At 49.6% G+C, this 26,123-nt stretch overlaps 1 protein-coding gene across 3 annotated transcripts in view; it reads left to right on the forward strand.

Moving 5' to 3' along the window:
• LRFN5 (leucine rich repeat and fibronectin type III domain containing 5) overlaps positions 1 to 25,159 on the forward strand; it is a 66,463-nt gene extending 41,304 nt beyond the window's left edge. The window contains exons 2-4 of one of the 3 annotated variants that reach the window (XM_033155605.1): positions 4,796 to 6,215; positions 17,063 to 17,832; positions 24,657 to 25,159. In XM_033155605.1, the coding sequence (XP_033011496.1) occupies positions 4,816 to 6,215; positions 17,063 to 17,832; positions 24,657 to 24,778 (2,292 nt within the window). In that variant the 5' untranslated portion in view covers positions 4,796 to 4,815 and the 3' untranslated portion in view covers positions 24,779 to 25,159. Of the gene's footprint in view, positions 1 to 4,795; positions 6,216 to 17,062; positions 18,680 to 24,656 lie in introns of those variants that run through there. The other 2 variants (XM_033155514.1, XM_033155435.1) reach the window with 2 other exon arrangements.
• The last annotated feature ends 964 nt before the right edge of the window (positions 25,160 to 26,123 follow it).

Raw genomic sequence — 26,123 nt, forward strand, 5'->3', positions numbered from 1 at the left:
TTATTATTATTATTATTAATGATTAATAGTATTATCCATGGCCACCATCCCTGGAAGAGAAGGCTAAGCTCTGCCTCCACAGTCAGAGGCAGCAATGCTTCTGAATCCCAGGAGGGGACCGGTCCCTTGTGCTTGGATCCTGCTTGCAGATTTCCCCCTGGGGCATCTTCTCTGCTGCTGTTGCTGTTGCTGTTGCTGCGAGAGCAGGATGGCGGACTAGATGGGCCATTGCTTCAGCCTCTCGGCATTCAGAGGCAGCGCCATACACAAGCGACATTCTTTCCTGCGCATTTCCTTGTGCCAGTTGCCCTATGCAATGGTCCTGCACTCGCGTTCCCTGACCCAGCCTGGCCTCCTTTCCCTGGCATGCAGCGCCTGTTCCTCAGGGGCCATGGAGTGGGACCCTCCCATCTGATGCTGGGAGGAAGAGAAAATGCTCCTGTCCAGAATCTGCTAACAAGGAGTTGTGTAGGGAACAGGAAAAGGTTAGTTAGCTGGACTATTTCCATGCCGCCTTCTGGCCAGAAAGGATTCCCAAAGCAGCTCTCAAGGAGCCAAAGATAAATAAAACTGAAGCAATAAAATGCAGCTTATAGAAATCTGGGGCAAAATTTGAACATCTCTCCCCCCCCCCCAATAAGGTCACTCTTCCCAAATGCACACAATACTCTTCCTGGGGACAAAAGAATATATGAACGTAATAAGAGTTTGCTGGATCCGGCCAGTGGCCCATGTAGTCCAGCCTCCTGTTTCTGTGTCTGGAGCCTCGCTGCAAATGGCCTGACTTCTCCAGGGTCAGAGAAATTGGGGGCCTTTTCCTCAAGGATGTGCTTAAACATCACCCTTGGAAGTCCAAATTAATGCAAAAGAATATTCTCCGCGGAAAGGCGTAAATGGTTTTATTCCAAAAATTTATGGTTCCTTCCCAGAACGACCTGCCTCCCTCATGTTTGAGGCTGCTGGGGAAAGGGAACAAGTTTAATTGGAACATTTATAGTCCCGGACTGCCTGGCTCTCCGTGAAGGAGCCCAACCACTTTCTTTCCAACGCAACATATAAATTGGAGCAATATTGGATTCTGCAAAGAAGAGATTACCCTCTCAGCTGCCTATAAAAATGAATTTGTTTCTGTAAGCTTTCCTCCTTTGTCCAGTGGACACAGAGTCTGCGATGGAGCCAGCAAATTGGTCGGCCCCTGGGCTCTTGACACCCTCTGGATGTGGGGCAGGCCAGGCCATGGGGGTCCTTGTGTGGGGGTGGGAGGCCGAGCCCTCTGGACATGCAGGGAGTTGGCAGAGGTGCTGGAAGAGGTTGCATACTGACATTTCATAAACCACAAAGAACATTTTAATATGTTTTATATCCTGACTTTTCAACAAAACAGTGTGCAAGGCGGCTAATGTTAAGTGCACAGAACCATGTGGGAGGGAAATAATTAAACGGAGGCAGAAGAAAATCAGCACCAAAGCAATCTTCAGCCGTCATAAAGAAAAGCACAATCTCCTTCCAATAAAACAGTTGGAAGTTGGAAGAAAAGCCAAGTTGGAGCCAAGGAGATTTACCTGGGTGGAACGGCAACTGCACGGCCTGGATCTTCGGCTTGCCCGTGGTTTCCGACATGTGCTCCTAGGATTGCAGAGTTGGGAGGGATCCCAGGGGTCATCTAGTCCAACCCCCTGCAATGCGGGAGTCAAAGCTGTTTACTGTAGTCTCTGCGGAGGGTTGAGAGGGAGCCAGGAGCTGCCCGGAGACACTAGTTGGAGATGGCAAAAACATTGCAGGGGGCGAACTCAGTGGCCCTGAGGGTCCCTTCTGAATCTTCAATTCTATGATTCTATGAAAAGCAAAAAAGGGATTGAACTCAAGAGGGGCCTCTCCAAAATTGAGGAATGGGCAATAAACTGGCAAATAAACCAGCAAGGATGGAGGGGTTGCCATACACAAATCCGGACACAAAGGTTGTTGAACTTTTTGGGGGGGAGGCAAAGTTGTTGAGCTATTTTTAAGGAAATTTGCCCCCCCCAAAAAAACCCAACACTTCTGACATGGGTTACCATACGTCTGGGTTTTCATGGACATTTTTACTGATTTTTGGAAATTTTACCCGGACGTTATTTCCAATGGACAAATCCTGGATGTATGGAAGCCCTAAAGCCTGGGCTTAGCAGTGCCCCAATGGGGCAAATAATCTGAATTTCACATATCTACTTTGATGTGGTCTGAGCTGGTGGTGATGGACCAGAAGGAGACTTTGAGTTTATGATCACAGTTCCCTGTTGGAGGCCATGGAGACACCAGCTCCCTGAAGGCAAAAGTTCATGCGAGGAGTCATTGGGAAAGGGGTCAAAAATAAAATTGCTGACATCATAATGCCCTCCTAGACACCTTGCATTGTGGTACAGTGTGGTGCACTGGTTAGAGTATCAAACCAGGACCTGGGAGACCTGGGTCCAAATCCCCACTTCTTCAAGGGGTGACCTTGAGGGCAGTCACTTCCTCATGAAGAAATGTTGCAGCATTTGGTCTTTCTTAGCTCTCCTTGGCATCTTTTCAATTGTGCCTTCTTTGTGATTGGTGATCATGATGCCATTGGGGTGGTTATAGGGCCTTTGATGGCGCTTTCCTCCGCCTGTGCACCTCAGAGGGTTTTGGGTGGTCATGGCTTATCTCCTGAGTTTATGCCAATAATACCCAGAAACATGAGGATTTAGGAGTCCACTGTGGTTTATTGCAAAGCAATAGGTTATAGTCGGATCGTTGTGCAAAACTGCAGTGCTGCCCAGTGGTCCAGGCAGTGGTATTTATAACATTTGATCAAAAGCACAGTGGTACCTCAGGTTACAAACACTTTGGGTTCCGTGTTTTCAGGTTGCGGACTGCGGGAAACCCAGAAGTACTGGAAAGGGTTACTTCTGGGTTTCGCTGCTCGTGCATGCGCAGAAGGGCCAAATCGCATCATGTGTGCGCACAGACGCGGTGCTGCAGGTTACGAACCCTGTGGGTTGCGGACGTGCCTCCTTCACAGATTATGTCCGCAACCCGAGGTTCCACTGCATCTCAATTTTCACCAATCAGGTACATCCTTCCCTCATATTAATACATATGCGCATTGCGCAGTAAGCACTGGCAAGTTTGCTGATTCAGTGTTGATTCCCACTGTGCTCTGTTGCATTGTGTTAGTATGCATGTTGTGAACCTGTGTTATGTGTAGCCATTTGCACCGTGTAGCAACTTATGTTCTAGCTGTATCTTTGTGATTCACATATTACATAGGTAGGCAAACTAAGACCTAGGGGCAGGATCCAGCCCAGTCGCCTTCCCAATCCAGCCCGTGGATGGTCCGGGAATCAGCGTGTTTTTACATGAGTAAAATGTGTCCTTTTATTTAAAATGGAACTCTGGGTTATTTGTGGGGCATAGGAATTCGTTCGTTCCCCCCCCCCCAAAAAAAATAGTCCGGCCCCCCACAAGATCTGAGGGACAGTGGGCCGGCCCCCTGCTGAAAAAGTTTGCTGACCCCTGACATATTAGCTGTATTCCTGCCCCAATGGGGGGGGGGCAACTTGCAAAGTCACCAGTTTCATAAAGCAACAGGTTACCAAAACTTCTCTCTTAGAAGCACACTCAAGGATTTCCACCCATTATCACCATTATCACAATATTTCTTCAGCTGCAACTGAGGCCTGCTAAACTCCTGCAACTTTCCTGCTGCAAATGCTCCAGTTCTTTTGGTGTTGTTGGTTGTCCTGCTTATAATGTGCTACAGCGCAAGAGCACCTTTGCAAAACACTCGGATTCTTTGTGATGGAGCCATCCCCACTTTCCCATTGCTGGAAACCTCAGGAGGGGAGTGCTAGGTTGGCCTCAACTAGGGCCAGGGCCTTCTCAGTACTGGCCCCGACTTGGTGGAACAGTCTGGCACAAGAGACCAGGGCCCTGCGGGATTTGGCATCTTTCCGCAGGGCCTGCAAGACGGAGCTGTTCCACCTGGCCCTTGTGTTGGTTTCAGTTTAACCCTGATGTTTCCTTCTTTTGGTGTGATTGGTGGGCTACTTAAAAATGAGGCTGCAGTTTAGATTTAATTTTAAATTGTATTTTAATCTGTATTTTAATGAATTGTTTTATGTTTTTGTTGTGATTTTATTGGTGTTAGCCACCCTGAGCCCAGTTTGGCAGGGAAGGGCGGGGTATAAATAAAATTATTATTATTATTATTATTATTAGGGGTAAAACCTCTGCCTTGGTGGATTTTTAAAATTTACCAAAATGTCTCTGGCTATATTTTTGGGAGGAGACATAGACGGAACTGGCGGTTGAAGACTTGCTCTCCTCTCCTCTTCTCCTGCCCCCCCCCCCAGCAATATACCACAGCCTCTATAGCCTACATATAGTAGTGGTAGTTAAAATGAGAGTCGTCATAGCGCCCTCTATTTTGCTCTTCAAAATATGGCAACCCAAGTTCTGATCTTACTTCTTCAAAGTTTTAAAGAGGTTTTTTTTTTTTTTAAATTGATAATGTTATTGTCTTATTCAGCTTGTAAACCATAATAAATACAGGAATAGCTGTTCCATAGTGGAAGAGACCCCGTTGGACTCTCCTTTGCCGGAGGTTTTTATGCAGAGGTTGGACGGCCACCTGATAAGGATTCCTTAGCTGTGTTTAGGGGGGAGGTCCAGATGGCCCTTGGGGTTTCCTTCCATCCATTGTGCCGGTGGGGCTGTGTGTGGGACTCAAACCCGGTGCTCCCCATGTAACCCCTCTTCCCTCTCTCTCCTCTCTCCCTCTCTCTCGCAGCATCCTGACCCCGCTCTACAATGGAAAAACTGCTTCTGTACCTGCTCTTCATTGGCATAGCGGCAAAGGCTCAGATCTGTCCCAAGCGCTGCGTCTGCCAGATCTTGTCGCCCAACCTCGCCACCCTTTGCGCCAAGAAGGGCCTCCTGTTTGTGCCCCCCAACATCGACCGGAGGACCGTGGAGCTGCGCCTGGCCGACAACTTTGTCACCAGCATCAAGCGCAAGGATTTTGCCAACATGACCAGCCTGGTGGACCTGACCCTCTCGCGGAACACCATCAGCTTCGTCACCCCGCACGCCTTTGCCGACCTGCGCAACCTCAGGGCCCTGCACCTGAACAGCAACCGGCTGACCAAGATCACCCACGACATGCTGAGCGGGCTCCTCAACCTGCACCACCTGATCCTCAACAACAACCAGCTGACGCTGATCTCCGCCACGGCCTTCGACGACGTCCTGGCGCTCGAGGAGCTGGACCTGTCCTACAACAACCTGGAGACCATCCCCTGGGACGCCGTGGAGAAGATGGTCAGCTTGCACACCCTCAGCCTGGACCACAACATGATTGACAGCATCCCCAAGGGGACCTTCTCCCACCTCCACAAGATGACCCGCCTGGACGTCACCTCCAACAAGCTGCACAAGCTGCCCCCCGACCCCCTCTTCCAGAGGGCCCAGGTCTTGGCCACCTCAGGGATCATCAGCCCCTCCACCTTCGCCCTCAGCTTTGGCGGGAACCCCTTGCACTGCAACTGCGAGCTGCTGTGGCTGCGGCGCCTCTCCAGGGAGGACGACCTGGAGACGTGCGCCTCCCCGCCGCTCCTCTCGGGCCGCTATTTCTGGTCGGTCCCCGAGGAGGAGTTCCTGTGCGAGCCGCCGCTCATCACGAGGCACACCCACGAGCTGAGGGTGCTGGAGGGGCAGAGGGCCATCCTGAGGTGCAAGGCCCGCGGAGACCCCGAGCCGGCCATCCACTGGATCTCGCCCGAGGGCAAGCTGATCTCCAACGCCACGCGCTCGCTGGTCTACGACAACGGGACCCTCGACATCCACATCACCACCATGAAGGACACGGGCTCCTTCACCTGCATCGCCTCCAACCCGGCCGGGGAGGCCACGCAGTCGGTGGACCTGCACATCATCAAGCTGCCCCACATTGTCAACAGCACCAACCACATCCACGAGCCGGACCCTGGGTCCTCCGACATCTCCACTTCCACCAAGTCCGGCTCCAACGCCAGCAGCAGTAGCAGCAGCAGCAACGGGGAGACCAAGGTCAGCCCCGACAAGAAGGTGGTGGTGGCCGAGGCCACGTCCTCCACCGCCCTGCTCAAGTTCAACTTCCAAAGGAATATCCCCGGGATACGCATGTTCCAAATCCAGTACAATGGGACGTATGACGACTCACTTGTTTACAGGTAAGGAACCTCAGACCACTTTGGTCCATCACCTGCTCCCTTCGCTGGGGGAACCTTTTCCTTTCACCTCTTCTTGGTTCTTGGGGGGCGGTCAGGTGGACTCAGCAGGAGATGGGGAGAAACACTTGTCATTTAGGTCTTGCCAGGGCCGAATTTAGGGCTGTGTGGGACTGGACAAAGGAGGGAGGATGGAGATGCCCTCGCCCTCCTGAATCTCCCAGAGAAGAGGAAGACTGTAGATTTAGAGCAGTGGTTTGAAGAAGGTCATGGCTCAGAGGTAGACAAAGAGCAGAGTTAGGAAATAATGGGAGAGGAAGTGGGGGGAAGCAGAGCCGGAGCAGCTGGGTGACACATTATCACTAGGTAGCATTCCAGACCCCACTTCTCCCGGAACCCGGTGGGCATTGAAAGTAGGAGAGCAAAGACTTGTAAGGAAATGACCCTAAGCGGCAACTGTAAGGTAGGTGGTGCCGTTGGCGATTGAGGAGAGAAGGGGGATGGAGATTACTCAGAGTAGTGCCATTGCTCCAAGAGGCATCATTTGTAAGCCTCCCTCTGTGAATATTGAATAAAAGACATTGGTAAGAGCTTCCTTGTCGTATCTATTCCTGACAGCCTGCCGAGGGGGATCGGATTCCTTGATGCCTGACAGCGGGTGGCTTCCCTGCACAGGGCACTGAGCCAAGGGGGCCCAAAACCGAAAAGATCCATAACTAAGATGATCCATTGGTGAAGGGGGCAAATTTTGGCCTCACACAGGGAGCCATATTACAAAAGATTACCAAAGTCCAGTGGCATAGCTAGCCACTTGGGGGCCCAGAGTGGCACGTGGGCCCTGTGCCCGGGGGTGGGGTGAGCCAGGGCAGGGCACACTGTGTGGAGCCTCCCTGGAGTCTGCCCCCTGCTTCCCCCTCAGCTGTAGGTGGCTGAGGGGGAGGTGGTGGGCAGACACAAGCCCCACGGTGCCGTTTTGGGCAGCGTGGATCCTGCAGGCACCCGAGCCACTGCGTCACCCCCAGGAGAGATGCGTGACCCCGAGCATCCCCCCCCCAGCTACACCTCTGCCAAAGTCCACCCCTGGTCTTGCAAGACTTCTCCCAACAGGCATTTGGGAACAGACTGCTTTTAACAAAAAGGCTGGCGCTGTACCGGTTTAATTGTAATTACTGATATGGCTTCCATCGATGTTATCTCTGCGCTTAGCTTAAACGCTAGCAGTGTTTAATTGTCTTTTAAGGATTGCCTTCCACCTCATGCTTTTAGAAGTCTTTATTTTTATCTGTACATCGCCTGAAAACATCAAAATGCAGAGCATTGGATGTGCAAGTATACAAAATGCAATTTATGGAAGTCGATTCAAAAATGACAGAAATCAGGAGTTTGGGCAAATGGAGAATAAAGTCAATATTCCCATTCCGAAAAAGCAACCTGGGCTTAGGTACATGGAGACACAGCAAGACACGAGTTCACCAACAGTAATGTTTCTGGCCCTGATTTTGCTGCCCTCCAAGGAGCCTGGCTTCAAGGCAAGGGAGAGGGAGCTGGCCTGCAGATGGCTCCCATAGCCTTACTCCCGAGATACAGATATATATCTCCAGTAGCACCATAGAGACCAACTAAGTTTGTTTGGGGTACAGTATAAGCTTTCGTGTGCATGCACACTTCTTCAGATACACTGAAACAGAAGTCACCAGACCCTATATATAGTGAGAGGCTGGGGAGGGATATTACTCAGAAGGGTGGTGGGAATGGGGGATTGGCTGATAGGTGTGGAAAACCTGTTGGACTGTTAACGACTGCAATTGGTCTTACAGGAAAAAGCAAGGGATAGTATGCAGATGATTAGCATATATAATGAAACAGGAATCCAATGTCTCTATTAAGACCAGGTTTCTCCATGGTTTTAAGTTTGGTGATTAGTTGCAATTCAGCCACTTCTCTTTCCAGTCTATTTCTGAAATTCTTTTGTAATAAGACAGCTGCTTTGAGATCTTGTGAATGTCCTGGGAGATTGAAGTGTTCTACTGGCTTCTCTGTCTTGTGATTCGTGATATCAGATTTATGTCCATTTATCCTTTGGCGTAGGGTTTGGCCTGTTTGTCCAATATAGAGAGCTGAAGGGCACTGTTGGCATTTGATTGCATACACAATGTTGGAAGATGAGCAATTAAATAGTCCTGAGATGGTATGTTTGATGTTGTTGGGGCCAGTAATGGTGTTGTCTGGGTTTATGTGGCAGCAAAGTTGGCATCTGGGTTTATTGCAGGCTCTGGTACCAGTGTCCATGTTGAGTCCTGTTGTTGTATTACTGTGGGTGAGGAGTTGTTTAAGTGGGTGGCTGTCTGTAGAGCTTGAGAAAGAGAACTGTCATTGTCTAGGAGAGGTTGTAGATCTCTGATGATGCGTTGAACTGTTTTAACTTGGGAGCTGTATGCGATTACCAGTGGTGTTCTGTTATTTTCTCTTTTGGGTCTGTTTTGCAGCAAGTTCTCTCTGGGGATCAGTCTGGGTATCTGCCTCCTGGAAGTATCCACTGCTGGCGCAAGTCTTGTTGCATTTCAGGGAGTTGAGGGGGGGGGGGTTAGGAAAGTGAGGTGAAAGAGTAGCCAAATATGTTCACCTGAAATATGTTCAGTGTTCTCAGCCCAGTCCTCTGGGACTCTCTGCCACTGGAGACTCGGCAGGGACCTTTTGTGCCAACTTCTAAAAGCCTGCTGAAAACCTTCCTATTCTATTCCTCTAGGCCTCTGCAGGCCATTAAAACGGCAACCTTCCACAATATTTTGTTGATGTCTGACTTTTTGTTTCATTTTGTTGTGGTTTTTATGGGATGGTTTTATGGTTTTATTGGTGTAAACCACTTTGATATTTTGTATGACACAGCAGTACAAATATTCTTCATAAATAATATGTCTGATGATGGGAAATGTAGTCCATTTCACTTTTTATTTGCATACTGCCTTTCTGTATCTCTGCCCATGAGATGCTTGCAAGCAGCAGCAGCAGCAGAAAAAAGACCAGACACCAGATCAAAGCAATCTGATCCAGTGCAGATAAGAATATGACCTTCACATAAACAACTTATATCAAATAAAGAAATAGCCAGTAATGCATTTAGAATATAATAGCACCCAATAATGAAATAGAATTTCACCCTCAACAATTGCAATAAATCATTACTAGATTATAATAATAAAAATAACAGTGAGTCAGAATGCATAAAATGCCACAATACACAAAAAATGTAAAAGGACTGAACTGATCAACAAAGTCAAATAACTTACATTAAAAATCCCATCAACATCTGGCAGGCCAGATGTTCCCCAGACCTGCTTAAAATGTGTTGCAACCAAAGTGTGGTCTCAAAGAGGGGAATGGTTATCTGTAGGTTGCCTTGAGTCCCATCAGGGCAAAAGGCTGAGTCTGAATAAATATGTAATGTGCAAAAACAGAGAGGTGGGAGTTGCGGGAGTCAGATAAACTTCTAGATTTGCTTTGAATTAATTGTGCATAAGTCACTTTGCCACAATGAGCCTGTGGCCAAAGCGGCTGGCGATAACTGTCAGGGAACTGTCCCCGGCGCAGCGCAAGGTGGTGGAAGGGCCCCCGGGATGCCACAGAGAGCCCCGGCCCCACCTGACCAGCAGCGCCTCCTCTGGCAGCGGAGGGAGCAGCGAGGCTTCCAGCGGGGAGGGGCATGGGATTCAGGGGGTGGAGGGTCGAGGCTCTGAGGATGCTGGAGAGACCCTGCACTCCCCTAGCCCAAGGGGCGATGAAAGAGACACGCAGCTTCCGTCGCCCCAAAGGCGTTGAGGGGTGAAACAAAAGGATGGGAGGCGGGGTTTTCGTATACCAAAACTCTTTTGTTGGGGTCAGAACTGGAAGGGGCCATTCCCAGATTCTGCCGACGCTTGATACAGACATGAACTTATTAGCTCTGCACTGTACATAGTTTGCACAATAAAACTACTAAAGGAAAGGTTGGGGTTTTGCCTGGTTACTCATGAGCAACTAACCAAGGACCCTACAATAACCATTCAAAACATCTTAGGAAGTGCAGAGCAGGTCAGTAAATTCAGGAATGACAGAAATCATGAGCTCTCCCAGGGTTAGATTCCAACGAAACATTAGGAAGACCTTTCCGACAGAGAGAGGCAGGGCCGGATTGAGGTTTGATGAGGCCCTCAGCTCCTAAAGGTAATGGGGCCCTGTATCTGTTCAGCTGTCCTTTGTCAACAGCAAATTGTCACTGGTTTTTTGTGTTGAATATATGCTATATGGCCGGCATGTCCACCAGGTAGATCACTGGATGTCTGTGGTAGATCGCCGGTAGATCACTGGCTCCCCCCAAAGAAGCTCACCAACCTAAAAAACGGGGCTTTTGGGGGGGCCGCCAAGAGAGTGGGGCCCTAAGCTCTAGCTTGTTTAGCTTACACGTAAATCCGGCACTGGTGAGAGCTGTCCAGTGGCGGGACGGATTCCCTTGGGAGGTGGCAGACTCTCTTTCTTTGGAGGTTTTCAAACACAGGTTGGGCAGCCACCTGCCAAGGAACCTTGAGCTGTGATTCCTGCATTGCAGGGGGCTGGACTAGAGGACCCTTGGAGGTCCCTTCCACCTCTGCAGCTCTTTGATTCTCTACAAGCACCGACCGGCCTCCAGGCAGGAGGAAAGCAAAGGCCTTTTGCAGCCAGCAGGTTTGATTTGTGCTTTATTTTTGGATCATCCCCACTGACCTTTAATCCTTTGAGGTAATCTGATTAGCGCAAGGATTGGAAAGTTAGCCCTACTCAGGAGACACTAACACCCTCTGTTGGGGGGAGGGAATGACAGGGGGAAAGGATATCCATAAATTATTTTTATTTATATATATCCATGGATGAATAACGGAAGAGCGTGTGGACAAGGTGTTGGATTTGCTAAGTGGATTTGCTTTGAAGCCTCCTAATGGAGCAGTCACACCTTTCCTAACCGATTTGTCATAAATTATTCCCTTTTTCTCCCCCACTTTTCAAAGCCACATCCTTGGGGAGGGAACGGGATCCTGCAGATCAAAGCCACCCAGAAGCCCCCGCCCCCAGACTCTCCCAGGACAACGGCAGGGGCTGTGGGGAGGGGTGTGTGTGTGTGTGTGTGGTTGGGGGGCTGCTCACAGGGACTAGAAGCCTGTGGAGGAGAGGATGCGGAAGGATGGAGCCTGTCCCGAGAGAAGATGCTCAGCCAGGGCCGTCCTGGGTCTTCGGAGACGTCTCAGGTTGTGTCTGGGCCCCTTGGACTCCTTGCCCCCGGGTCCGGGCCAATTGAGGCCAACTGGCGGTGGGCAGCTGGCTGGCTCGCCTCTCCACCTTGGTTTCTCGTTTTCCCTATATTTACAACCCACCCTATTTCCATGACTGTGGTTTATGATGCTGCTTTCCTGCTGCCGTCTTCCCTGGGACCTTCGGATGAAGGCAGCACCATAAATAAAATTATTTGCTTCTTTCTCCAGCCTTAGGAAGCCAGCAAGGTTCCTCGATACAAAGTCGGACCTGCTGGTCCAGCTCGCTCTGTCCTGCTTGCACAGACTGGCACCCACTTTCCAGGGCTTCAGGCAGGGAGATGCTCTAACCACTGAGCTACAACCCCACAGCAGTCATAAGCTCACAGTTCCACATTTTCACAGCAGTTTGCCACCATTACTGTTGCCGCTACCCCAGTAGCGTTTTAGTGTGATTTCCTCCAAATGGACACACCTGTTTGAAATTTTGCTTGATAAAGACATTTTTGGGAAACAACTTTCCATAATAAGATGTCTCTTTCTTTGCCATTTTCCTCCATTCATGCCTTGATGTGAGCATTTGCCCTTGCAAGTGCCGCTTTGGAGAACCACATTGCAAAATCGGGAGAAGTGGGGGTTTCTGAAAGGTGGCCGTGTGTTTCAGTTCACATGCTGTTATGGAAAAGCCAAATTTTGGTCTCTTCTCCATTCTTATCTGTGAAAAAAGGACCTTGGGCCGGTCGCTGCCTTCTCTCAGACCCGCCTTGCAAGACTGTTGTGGGGATTAAACGAGGAGGGGGTGAGAACCATGTAAGGCGTCTCAAACTCCCTGGGGAGAAAAAGCTGGGATATAAATGCAGGAAATAAATAAAGAAGAAGAAGACTTGAGACTAAGGAACAGCCCCACTGGAAGAGGACGTGGGGGTCTGATTCCTTTACCCACCCCTCTGTGTGTTGGGGAGCTTGTCTTTTTGCCATGGGGTATTTGCAACAAAGCCACCCTCTCCTCTGGCTTCTGCACTGCTGAGAAAGAGGCGGCTGGGGGCCCTAAATGACCTCGGCCCAGTATACCTGAAGGAGCGTCTCCACCCCCATCACTCAGCCCGGACACCAGGGTCCCTCTCCCGAGGGCCTTCTGGCGGTTCCCTCCCTGCGAGAAGTGAAGTTACAGGGAACCAGGCAGAGGGCCTTCTCAGTGGTGGTGCCTGCCCTGTGGAACCCCCTCCCATCAGATGTCAAGGAAATAAACAACTCTCTGACTTTTGGAAGACTTCTGAAGGCAGCTCTATTTAGGGAAGTTTTTAATGTTTGATGCTTTATTGTATTTTTAATATTTTGTCAGGAGCCCCCCAGGGTTGCTGACAGGGCCGTCTTAACCATTGAGCCTACTGGCGCAACGCTCCAGGGCGCAATGGCCTGGAGGGCACCTCCGCCCTCCAGCCCCACCGGCAGGGCCCGCCAGCAGCACCCTCCAGCTGCCCGCCAGAGCGCGGGAGCGCAAGTTAGCCGGCCCGCGCCAGGGCACCTCATGTACTTAAGACGGCCCTGGTTGCTGAGGAAACCCAGCCATATGGGTGGCGTATAAATGAATTATTATTATTATTATTATTATTATTATTATTATTATTATTATTATGCGCCCCCTTGCCCCACAAGGCTTCTCTCCAGGCCTCCCAACCTGTTCCAGGGGGAGGCAGAAAGAGGGCTCATCTTTTGCTAGGGACAAGCACCATGGAGCCTCCAAGCCGGCGTTTGTCCTGAGCGGCAGCTGAGAAGGAGCATCCCTTGGGCAGCTCTTGGTGGTGGCTGGAGAGCGGGTGAGGAGAGGCTGTGGCTGGCAAGGTCCAACCCCACATGACCCCCTGGCTCTGGGGGGCAGGCAGAGGGCAGGGCCACCCTGGGCGGAAGAAGGCGGAGCGGGAGGAGTCTTGATTTGGAAAAAAGTATGCATTGTGTGTCTGCATCCAATCTTGTCCTTCTCTTTTTGTAAGTCTACCAAAGAATGCAATAAAATCGGGATTCAGGGCTTTTCTCAGAACTATGGAGGGCACGAGTGCTGCGTCCCGTTGGTGGAGCGATGGTGGAAATGCTCTGTGATGGTGGGGGATACAGGCAAAAAAGGGGGGGTCGATGAGGGTCAGTTGGAGGGAAGTGAGAAATGTCTCTATTTTCATCTGAGGAATGTTGGAGGGTATGCTTGAGGTTCAACGGCTTACGTTCAAAAAGAGAACAAATCCCATGTTGTGCAGGGAGCAGGACAGGCAATTTATCTTTGCTCACAGCTTCTGCCATCTTCAGTGACTTCGGTGCTTTGAGTTTGGGGACACCCTTTCCGTGTCCCCTGCTGCTGCTTCTGAGTCTTCCTTATCCGTTGTTTGACTCTCCTCCGCACAGCGAGAAACGTTTGTTTCTTTTCTTTGTCTTCTTCTTAAATAAAATCTGTTGAATTGTTTCTGCAAACGTTATACAAATTTCTGCAAAACATGGCATGATCAGACAGGATCGGCTGACAATTCGCACAGTCCCCATGCAACTGTCGGCTGCACGGTTTTATATCGCTGTAAACTGCTCTGCTACGATTTTTACGATGCATATTTTTAATAACTAAATAAATAGAATGATAGATCACTCTTGAACAAGGACAGACGAGAAACAAAACCAAGTAAATAAACCAAAGGTGCATGGATGCGTCAAATGCAGCAACTGGAACTATTTCTGGCATAGACATTCACAAGACAGGGTTGACAAACGTGGGCCCTGTTATGGCCAGGGAAAGGAATTGAAAGTATTTGCAGGCCCTGAGTCACTGCACTGGCCTTATTCGCTCGTAGACTGAGGGAGCTTCCCGGTCATGCTCCTCCTTGCTTGCAAATGAAATGAAATCAAGCCAAACAGGTATGAAATTGCTGGACCCGTGTGCGGCAGCCATGGAAAAGGCAAATTCCTTGCTAGGGATAATTAGGAAAGCAAAATTTCCAGTATCCTAATGCCTTTGCCCAGATCTATGGCGCAACTGCATCTGGAGTTCTGCGTGCAGTTCTGGGCGCCTCACGTCAAAAAGGATAAAAATGAAAGGGATGAGAAAAGGTTCCCCAAAATGATCGAGGGTTTGGAGCAGCTTCTCTATGAAGAAAGGTTGCAGTGTTGGGGACTTTTTAGTTTTGAGGAAACACTAGACCTCATGGACACCCAATGAATGAATGTGGGGAGACTCGATCCTCCTGCATGCAGCGCATAGCTAAACTACGGAACTCCCTGCCACAGGAGGGAGGGAGCAATGGCCACCAACAGGGCCATCTTTAGCATATGCGCCGCCGGGGTGCAAAGATCTACCCAGTGCCCCCAAATTTAGTTTAGCTGCCCCCAAATTTTTTAGGGGGGCAAACTTAAAGTTGTTGAGCTTTTTGGGGGGAGGAAAATATGTGCCCCCCAGAATTTGGCACCTGGGTACCCTGCATCCCTTGTACCCCCGGGTAAAGACGGCCCTGGCCACCAAGGGATAAAAAACTATCAATGACTCCCAGCCAGGATGGCTCTACTCTTCCTCCACAGTCAAAGGCAGCAACTCTTCCGATTCCCACTTTCCAGAAACCACAGGGAGGGAGAGTTGCTCTTGTCCTTGAATCCTGCTTGCTGGCTTCCCAGAAGAGGCATCTGGTTGTCCACCGTGAGAACAGGAGGCTGGACTAGATGGCCTGATCCAGCACCTTCTTCTTAGGGTCTAACGTCCCTTTTCCTTTGTCCCCGAAGGACTCTCAGTTTTCCCAACAGGGCGATAATGAGCAGGTCCACCACATGTGATAGTATGTCCCTACATCTTTTTACATCTCCAACATACTGAATTCCTTCCTTTATACATCTTAGCGAACTTTTTTGGGGTAAGGTGCCACCTATAGATCATTTTCATGGTATTCTCCCTCAGGTTATAACACTTAATGTCCGTTGTCCATAGTCTCTCCCACTGTTCCATTAATATATTACATCCAAAGTCCTGTGCCCATTTTACCATGACTACTTTTACTTGTTCTTCTTTTGTTTCCCACTCCAGCAAATAATCCTATATTCGTGAGATGTTTTTCCTTTTTATTAATATTAATTCTCTTTCAAATCTGGATGTTTCTTTTGCAATTACATGTTTTAAATCTATCATTAATCTTTGGCGTAATTGGAAACATTGTAGCCAATCTGAAAGAGAACCCTTGATTTCTTCGTATTTCTTGAGCGTTAGTTTGTCCTTAATTGTTTCTATAACTAATCTGTATGTGGGCCAATCTCCTTTCATTTCATTTCTTCTCTTGACAGCCATGGCTTCAGTGGGTGAAATCCATAAGGGTATTTTGGGTATCCAATTTAAGTTTTAAAAAACATATTTAATATTTTTTTTAAATGATTTAAATGATTTTTTTAAATCATTGAATGTTATCTATCCTGCTCAGCTGTGCCTCCACAGTCGGAGGCAGCCATGTTTCTGAATCCCAGTTGCTGGAAACTTCAGGAAGGGAGAGGGATCTTGTGTTCGAATCCTGATTTTGGGCTGCCCACAACAGGCCCCTGGCTGTGAGAACAGGGTTTCATAATATATGAACACATCCATATTACTCACATTAAATTTTTGTTCATATAAGCTGTTCGACTCCCCCCCCCCACCTTGTGGGTGCCATAATTCCTATCTATTTCATCACAATTGTACCTCTTCCTCCCTTTTTACATTTTTACATTTCCATTTTTACATTTTAAATAAATTCAAAAAGGTATAAATCATAAACATTACAAGTCTTTTTAAGTCAATCCTGCTAGTGTTGTTAATTGTTTGCAGCCGTCCTTCAAATATTGTATAAATTTACTCCAGTCTTTTTAGAAAGCTTGATCCTGCTGCTTTCGGATTTTCCCGGTCAGCTTTGCCAGTTGTGCATATTCCATCACCTTCACCTGCCACTCTTCAATCGTTGCTCATTCCGGTTGTTTCTATTTGGGGGCTAGAAGAGTCAGTCCTTGCTGCTGTTGCTGCATATATAAACAATCTTTGGTCTCTCTTTGGAATTTCTTCCCCTATTGTGCCTGGTAAAAATGCTTCTGGTTGTTTTTTTTTTTAGCAAATGTACTTTTGTACATTTTCTTTAATTCATTATATATCATTTCCCAGAAGACATTTACTTCCGTGCAAGTCCTCCACATATGATAGAAATTTCCTTCCTTTTCTTTACATTTCCAACATTCCTTATTTTTTATCTGATACATTTTGGCAAGTTTAGTTGGTGTTAAATACCACCTGTATTGATTCAGGTAGGTAGCTGTGTTGGTCTGATGCAGTCGAAATATATATAAAAATAAAAATAAAAATTGTCCAGTAGCACCTTAGAGACCAACTAAGTTTGTTCTTGGTACAAGCTTTTGTGTGCATTCTTCATCTGAAGAAGTGTGCATGCATGCGAGAGCTTATAGCAAGCTTAGTTGATCTCTAAGGTGCTACTGGACAATTTTTATTTTTATTCTTATATATATTTTGACCACCTATATAGCTCTTCTAAGATTCTGAGGTCAGTCCTCCTGGTCCAGCCCAGTGACGTGTTTCTTCTCTCTGTCTCTCCGCAGAATGATCCCTCCCACAAGCAAGACCTTCCTGGTCAACAACCTGGCGGCGGGGACGGTCTACGACCTGTGCGTCCTGGCCATCTACGACGACGGCATCACCTCCCTGACGGCCACCCGCGTGGTGGGCTGCATCCAGTTCACGACGGAGCAGGACTACGTGCGTTGCCATTTCATGCAGTCCCAGTTCCTGGGGGGCACCATGATCATCATCATAGGGGGCATCATCGTGGCCTCCGTGCTGGTCTTCATCATCATCCTCATGATCCGCTACAAGGTGTGCAACAACGGCGGGCACCCCAAGGCCGCCAAGGTTAGCAACGTTTACTCCCAGACCAACGGGGCCCAGCAGGCCCAGCAGCCAGGGTTCGGCGGCGCCGGCGCTGCCCTGCCGCCGTCGGGCTCCAAGCAGGCCGTGGGGCGTGAGGAGAGCCTGCAGTGCTGCAAGGTGGGCAGCGAGGGCTCGGCGCGGCCGGCGGACTCCTTTCCCGGCCAGGACTCCTGCTCCGCTTCTGCCGGCGCTACCTCCGCTCTGCCGCCCACGTGGACTCCGGGGCCCCCCGCTTCCCAAAAGCTGAAGCGCAAGCCCACGCCAAAGTCCAGCAGCCACGAGGCCGTGCCCAGCGAAGGCGCCTCCTGCTCCTCCGCGTCCGGCGGCCTCGAGTCGCAGAACACGAACCGCAACAACTCCACGGCGCTGCAGCTGGCCGCCCGGCCAGCGGACTCTTCCCCGGGGGCGGCCCCCGCCTACAAGAGAGCGCAAGCCAAGCCAAGTAAGTTCCTCACCTTGCCCGCCGACCCGTCCCGCGCCAAGCGCAGGTACTCCCTGAACGGAGAGATCATGGAATACCACTGTTACCTTAACTCCCCGAACCCAGGCGGATTTTGGTCTAAGCGGAGCCTGTCCATGAACGGGATGCTCCTTCAGACAGACTCCTCCGAGGCGGATAGTGGCCAAGCAACTTTCTCCAGTTCGGAGTGGATATTGGAAAGCACAGTGTGAGCCGCAGGGGGTGTGTGGCTTTTCTTTTCTTTTTATTTTGCCAGTCCTAAAAAAGGACGGAGGTTTCCCCCGCCCTCCAAACACTGTCCGAGAACTCGTGTCTGGGTGGGGGCAGTGTCTGGCTTTTTCCTGCCCCTCTCACCTCTCCGCACAGAGCAGGGCATGGACCACCGAGGAGCGCCCTTTCACACCACCTTTTCTCTCTTGGGGTTTCTGTTTAATCCAACAAGCGGAGGGAAATATTGGCAAGGAAACAAAGATTTAAGGGGAAAGCACAAAAGTCGAGCGGGGTCTCCGCCTCTGCTAGGATCGGCACCCGGGTCCCACCCTAGCCGATCGAGGACCCAGGAGAGAGCCTTGGCCAGGGGGGAAGTAGGAGCCGTTTGTCGAAGGGCCTCGTTGCTCTTTCCTCTGTGCCAACGGAAGGCTGCTTTTCTGATGGATCAGTAGACAAAAAAGGGAGAGGGAGCATTTCTAAATCGAGCCAAGTGTCTTTTCTGCCCTCTTTCCTCCTGTGACTTTGGTCCTGCCTTCCTTTCTGGGCCAACGCTGTACAAAACCCATCCAACTCTGTGTTGCTACGTTGTGTAAAATAAAATATTCCTTCAATACCTTCAGCCGGTGTGACCAGGCAGTGCCCTTGGAATGACCCTCCTTGGTTCAGGGGTGCTGGGGGCGCCCTATCCGGGTGGCCGATGGGGAGAGGGGGAAGGAGGAGGTCTCTGCCCCTGTTCCCTGGCCAGGCTGCCCAATGGGCGGAGGTCATCTGCTGTAGGAGGCAGGACAGAGCCAGGCTGGAAGTGTGCCTGGTCAGAGAGCCTGTCCATCTCTCTCTTGGTAGCTGTGAGCAGGAGCCTGGGGTCTCCAGCACCAGAGAAAGTGGGTCAGCGGTGCTACAGGCTGGCCAGCCTTGCGTTCTGTGGGTCTTGTTGGCGGCAGGGGGATTTCTCCAGGCTGAGTCAGCAGCATTTATATTGGTGCCAATTTCGCTCTTTCGTTCCTTCTATTTGTGCTAGGCTATGAGTCAGCTTTCCAGGCAGAAAAGACGGCCTGTTGCAATGCCATCTAACCGATAAAAAGCAGTTATAACACCCCGAAACAGAGCAGCCGTAAACCTCTGCGATGCTCGCCTGGGAGATCTCTCGAGGCTTCTGCAAATTCCTTCTTGGGGTTCCAAATGGCTTAATCTTGTTTCTGGAGTTGCCCCGGTGCTTGATCGATCCCTTGTTCTTCTGGACGAATCTCAGAAGCTGCTCACAGTTTGGCTGCACACTTTTCGCCCCAGGTTGCTGATGGATCCCAGGGAAAGAATTGCATTCACTCAATCGCGGTGCAAAGAGGGATCTCGGCGTGATTTCACACTTGCGTTAAGATCCCTTCTTTGTTTGCTCCGTGATAGAATTAATGCATATTAAAAAATGGGCTCAGTTGGTTGGTCTGTTTTGATAACTTGTGTGGGGAGAAGAAAAAAGACAACAACTGAAACACAAAGAGTGCCTGCGCCAGTTCAGAGATGAATGCCCCCCAAGTACTCACATCACCCCCCCCCACCACACCCATGGGTGCTTCCCTTGGCCTTGCCTGGATTCTGGGTCCTTCCTTTGCGGTTCCTTTGTGGCTCCAATGAGCTGCTCTCCTTGCTTAGGGTGAATCTGGTGCGGAAGGAAGACGAGCCTCTGTTGCATTTTCTTCCTCCAGAGTCAGCTCCTCTTGCTTGTAAAGCCTCCCCTCCCCCCAACTCATTCATATATATATATATTCTCATTATATTTATTATTCCCCCTGATATGGACTCAAGGCTATTTGCAGCTAAAATCACTCACTCAATGGCATTTTTAAAAGTCACTTTAAACGACACAGAGGGAATGCAGAGAGCTGAAAATGTCACAAAGATAATAGTTTTAAAAGTAATTAAACCCTAATATGATTAAAACAATATAAAATAACCCAATCTATTAAAATACAGATAATAAAAGAACATTAAAAAAAACCACCCGATGGGTCAGCGATTCTTTAGCTGTGATTCCTTCATTACATTTGCTGCATCCTTTCAGTCTATTATGGCTTTAACCTTTGCATGTCTTAAGCTGTTGTGTTTCCCCCTTGATTTTAGTGTTTTATCTCTTAGAGATAAACGACTTTGAGATCTTTTTACACTATCAAGCTGTGCAAACATTTTATGAAAGGACTAAATAATAAATAATTGCAGGGGTGGGCTAGATGGCTCTTGGGGTCCCTTCCAGCTCTACAATGCTGTATAGACTGCCCTAAAACAAGGCAGTGAAAACAAAATAGGAGCAGTATACTTTAGACAAAAAACAAAAAACCCAATCTGAAATTTCAGGTCCTGGCCATAATAATAATAATAATAGTAATAATAATAATAATTTATTATTTAAACCCCGCCCATCTGTCTGGGTTTCCCCAGCCACTCTGGGCGGCTTCCAACAAAAGATTAAAAGTACATTAAAACATCAGTCATTAAAAACTTCCCTAAACAAATGCTGCTTTGGCGAGAAAATGTTCAGAATTGCCATAGCTGGTCCCCTTTCTGGAAGTTGTGTGGCTTGGGGGCCTGTTTGTTTGTTTGTTTCATAAAATTTACACGTCGCTCGATTGTTGAAAGCAAGCAAGCCTCAAAGCAGTTTACAAAAAGATAAAGCAAGGAAACCATCAAGGGAAATGGACAACAACACTTGAAAACATGCACAAAGTTAAAATACTACTAATCATAGATTAAAACTCACACCAGCTTTTTAAGCACCTGAGTTGGGGTGGTCCAAACGAGGTTGTTTTGAGCAGGGCCCCCCAAGAGAACATGGCTGGATCTCAAGAGGCACGGAGTTCCAAAGTATAGCTGCTGTATGTGGCGCCTGTCACAGTGTGGGACTCTGGAACTCCCTGCCACCGGAGGCAGAGATAGACGCCAACCTGGATGGCTTTCAAAGAGGATTGGCAGAGGAGAGGGCTGTCCATGGCTATGACCGGACTGAGGTGGTCATCTGGTTGAACCCCTTGAAACGCAGGAACCCCAGGGAAAGAATCCCAGGCTGGTGGCCACCCCAGGGGGTGTGGTGGGGGCAGACCGCCCTGGGTGCCTCACTGACATTTGGCGCACCGCCCACTCGCGACTCCCAAGCCTACCCCGAGCCTTTGCTGACAGCATTCCCCCCTTCCTCCTTCGTTTTGACAGCTTGGGGGAGGCTTGGGAGTTGCGGGTGGGCGGCATGCCGAATGTCCACCATGGGTGGCTTGCTCCGCCCCCAGCTGCAGGGCGTGTGTGTCGCTCCGGGCGCCCGGGGAATGCACCCTCTGTGCCACGCCTCCTTGGGAGCGTGCCCGCCCTGGGCAGTGCAGGCGAATCCTAGGATTGTGGAGTGGGGAGGGGACCCCAAGGGTCATCTAGGAGGCAGCCACCGGTCCCGTCACAGCGCAAGGCCACATCCTTCCAGACAAAAGGGACTTGGAGGAGGGTGGAAGCTGGAGACAGTCCCAAGGGCCACATAGAGAGCCCGCAGGGGCCACGTTCATTCCCTGGCCCTAATCTCGGCATTCTTGACACTTGCAGACCAGGTGGTCGCTTCTGTTTTGCTGCCCAGGCTGCTTGGCCTCCCATTCTTTGGTCTCTCATGCACACTCTGCCCTGGGGCACCTCTGCAAGTTCAAAGCTCTAGGCTGCCATCCTTGGCCCGCTGACCCAGGTTAACCCAAGAGGACTTGCTCTCGAGGAGACGCTGATGTGGTTTTGCTAGACTACTTACTCTGTGCACAAAGAGCGTTATGTGTGAATGTGCGCAATTATTCTTTTTAACAAAATGTGCCTGCAGCTTTACTGAAAACAAAAGTTTGAAAAGAACATAAAATATGCATTAAAAGAATGCAAAAGATACATTAAAATAAAAACAACAACATTAAAAGCAATTTGGGGTTGGAATAGATGACCCTTCCAACTCTACAATTCTTAAATTCATAGAAAAGCAGAAGGAATAAAATTTGCAGTTAAAAGCACAAATTCTAAGCTAAATAGGCAGGTTTTAAAAAATGCATCAACTTTGCAAAATGCACGTACATTATTTAGGTCACCATTTACCTTGAGCACACCATGGGCCATATATTTTGTGGTGCTCTCTCTCTCTCCACCCCACCCCCCACCTCAGGTGCCGGACGTTTCTCTACAGGGAAGGGGGTTCCCTTTCTCTCCCACCTTCTGGGCCATCCTGCTTGGAGCTGGCAGGTTGGAATCAGAAACAATGGTTTGGTGCTGAACCTTCCTAGCAAAGTGTGGCTTGTCATTTTCATGCATCCCAATAAACCGTGGTTAGCTCAAAGCGGGAGGCAGTGGGAGACAGGAGTGCCTGGTGTGCTCTGGTCCATGGGGTCACGAAGAGTCGGACACGACTAAATGACTAAACAACAACAACAAAGTTCAATGCATGAGGCAGATGCTTCCAAACTCATTTGGGGACAGGGGACAGGCAGGGACCGACTCAGAGCTGCCTGGCTCCCAGTCTGCTAAGCAATGGTTTGGCATTATGACCAAACTTGATTCTTCTTCTTCTTCTTCTTCTTCTTCTTCTTCTTCTTCTTCTTCTTCTTCTTCTTCTTCTTCTTCTTCTTCTTCTTCATTTTATTTGTATGCTGCCTTTCCATAGTTAAAACAATGCTCAAGGTGGCTCATGACATGACAAGATTTACATCATTACATAACATAACAAAAGTCATAAACAATCAATAAAACACATCACAAGGTACACAACCAAATGGAAAACAATTTCCACATGAATCGTGCAATCTAAAACTAAAAATACAACATCGACATCAATAACAATTTAAAATGGCATAGATAAAAAATAAAAGCAATATTAAAAAGGAGCCCTCTCTGTCGAGCAGCAGCAGCAGCAGCCGTCCTTTCTTATGTCCCAATGCTTGACATTTTCCTGTTCTTCGCCAGCCTGCCTGCCTTCAAGGCAGCTTCCAAGACTGAAATGCAGGGAGGCGATAAATCTGGCTGGAGCCAACATGATAAAAGGGCCGGTGTAAAGACAGAACAAGGTGCAAACAGCCTGGGAAGGAGAAAACATTTAAGAATCAATAGAAAACCACATATAACAGGATCTGGGTTGTTGTTGTTGTTGTTTTTAGCAGCTATAGCTAAAAGGCTAATTATAGAACACCATAGCTTCCAGTTCACAATAGCTGGAAAGACACCTAGTTCTTCATGCAGTGCATGGATGAACTGTGGAACTCCCTGCCACAGGAGGCAGAGATGGCTTGAAAAGAGGATGAGGCGCATTCATGGAAGATGGCTCCTTGCCCCAGGGGTTGATGCTCTTCCTCCACATTTGGAAGCAGTGCTGCGTCTGAATCCCAGTTGCTGGAAGGGAAGAGTTGTGGCGGGGCTTGAATCCTGCTTGCCAGTTTCCCATGGAGGCATCTGGCTGGCCTCTGTGAGAACCGGAGGCTGGACCAGATGGAGCATTGGCCTGATCCAGCCAATGCTCCATCTCTTCGAATGTTCTTATCTGTCTCCCCAGGAAGAGAATGCCAGAGTCAGGCCGCCATCACTGAAATCTTCTTGTAGCGGCCAACCAAGTGCCAATGGGAAAACCCCCCATGAGTGAATCCCCTATGAGGAAAGGTGACAGCATTCGGGGCTGCTTCGTGAGAGGAGGCAAGCAAGAGGGAACATGACAGAAGTCTGTAACAGCATGCTTGGCGCAGAGAAAGGGGATAGAGAGAAGTTCCCTTCTCTCTCACACAACACTAGAACTTGATGACACCCAAGGAGGCTGAAGGCTGGAAGATTCAGGGCAGATGAAAGAAAGTCCTCCATGTGGTGTGGAGTTAGACTGTGGAACTCCCTGCCACAGGAGGCCATGAGGGCTGCCAGCTTGGATGGCTTGACAAGAGAATGAGACAAAAGGGAATTCTTGGAGGAGGAAAAGGCTCTGGAAGGCACAGGAAGGGAGAGTTGCTCTGGCGCTCCTCTTCTGCTTGCTGGGCTCCCATGGGGGCATGTGGCTGGAGGTTGGACCAGATGGACCACTGGCCTGATCCAACAGAACTCCCTCCCACAGGAGGCAGAGATGGCTTTAAAAGATGATGAGGCACCTTCATGGAAGATTCAAGCGCAAGAGCACTTTCTCCAAGAGCACTGAAGTGGCATTCAGAGAAGCATTGCTGCCTCCAGCTGTGAAGACAGAGCAGAGCAACGTGTCTCGCACCCATGAATGGCCCTCCCCTCTTCCAGGAATTGGTCTCATCCTCTTGTAAGGCCATCTAGGTTGCTGGTCATCTCTGCCTCCGGTGGCAGTGAGTCCCACAGTTCAGCCAGGCACTGTGTGCAGAAGCCTTTTCTTTCCTTGGTCCTGAGTCCTCCTGGGGATGGGGCGTTGTGGAGGCCTGGCTCTACCTTTCCTGCTTGAGGGGAAGATGCTTAGATGGGCAGGTGGGCAGCAGGGAGGGAGCTGGTGGAAGTTCTCCCCTTCCAGGTTGGTACTGCTTTGGTGAAGTTGAGGAGCTGAGCCAAGCCGGGCGTTTTGTCTCCTTATAGATCTCTCTCTCTCTCTTTCTGTTTCTCTTTCCACCACACAGAAGCTGGCAGCAGCCTGAAGAGTGCTTGCCACCCTCCTCCTCCTCTTGCTCCTCCTGAAAACGTGGCCGCCCACGTTTGCACCCGACAAAAATCCATTCGGTTTCAACTCACCGGAGACTGAGAATAGGGCCAAATTCTGCTCCACCAGCAGGGACGTCACACCCCCGGTGCCTCAGGCCTGCGCTGGGAACCCACGGAGACTGGAGATGCTGGAGGGATGGATGGTCTCCCCTGTCTCCCCTCCCCCTCCTCCACCCCCCCCTTTTCGCCCCACCCCACCCCCAGAAAACCCTGCCCAGGCATTGCAAGTGTCTTCTTCTGGCCTTCAGGACTTTATTTTTCTTTTGTACAGCAAAGAATTAACAGGGAGAGGGGTCTGGGCCCGGTGTGGCCTCCGTTCTTCCTATTCGTGGTTGCTGGTTGGTGGTGGTTGAATTCACAGACCGTACGACTGATTCTCCATTATGTCACACCACCCCTGGAAATAAATGTTTTAATATGAGCGTTTCCCCACTGGTTCATTGACAGGAGCATGGCGGGCGGGCGGGCGGGGGGCATCTTTGAGACACATCCTGCAACATCTTGGAGCAGCTTCCAGGGGGGCTGGGGAAAGGTCCAGCTCACTCCGCGCTCACCAAGGCTGGAACAGAATCAAGTGTGTCGTCTTCTGAATCCAGCTCCTTCCCAGCCACATACGAAGCTCTTGCCTTGTTCAGTAAAAGGGTCTGGCAGCCTGGGGGGCCCGGGGGTCACGTGACCCTTTCCAGGAAGATTGTGTTGAGTCAGTGGGGCAGATTTCGGGAGGGAACACAGTGGTTCAGAAAGTCTTGTGACCATCATGCACATCCCACCTTTTCCTCAAGGTGGTGGGGGGGGGGGTTCATGACTCTCCCTCCTCCCCATTTCAGCCTCACAACAACCTTGTGGGGTAGGTTAGGCTAAGAGGCACCAACTGCCCCCCCCCCAAGTTAAAGCCAGTGATCTCCATGACTGAGTAGAGAGAGGCAACCCGGGTTTCCCAGGTTCTAGTCCAATGCTAATGATGATGATGATGATGGTTTATTAATTAAATTTGTATACCGCCCTTCATCTGTGGATCTCAGGGTGGTTCACAATATTAGAAATACAAGTTAAAAAGACAAAATACGTAATAAAACAAGAACTAAAACCGAAACAGAACGATAACCCTCGCCCTTCTACAAACACATTTAAAAGGGCATAGGATGTCAATCAGCCAAAGGCCTGGTTAAAGAGAAACATTTTTGCCTTGTGCCTAAAGGTGTACAATGAAGGTGCCAGGCAAACGTTCCTGGGGAGAGCATTCCACAAATGGGGAGCCACTGCAGAGAAGGCCCCGTTCTCATGTTGCCATCCTCCGGGCCTCACATGAAGGAGGCACACACAGGAGGGCCTCGGAAGATGATCTCAGAGTCTGGGTCGGTTCATATGGAAAGAGGCGGTCCTTG

The sequence above is a fragment of the Lacerta agilis genome, chromosome 1 (assembly GCF_009819535.1).
Source record: "Lacerta agilis isolate rLacAgi1 chromosome 1, rLacAgi1.pri, whole genome shotgun sequence".
In the NCBI taxonomy this organism is placed as follows: Eukaryota; Metazoa; Chordata; class Lepidosauria; order Squamata; family Lacertidae; genus Lacerta; species Lacerta agilis.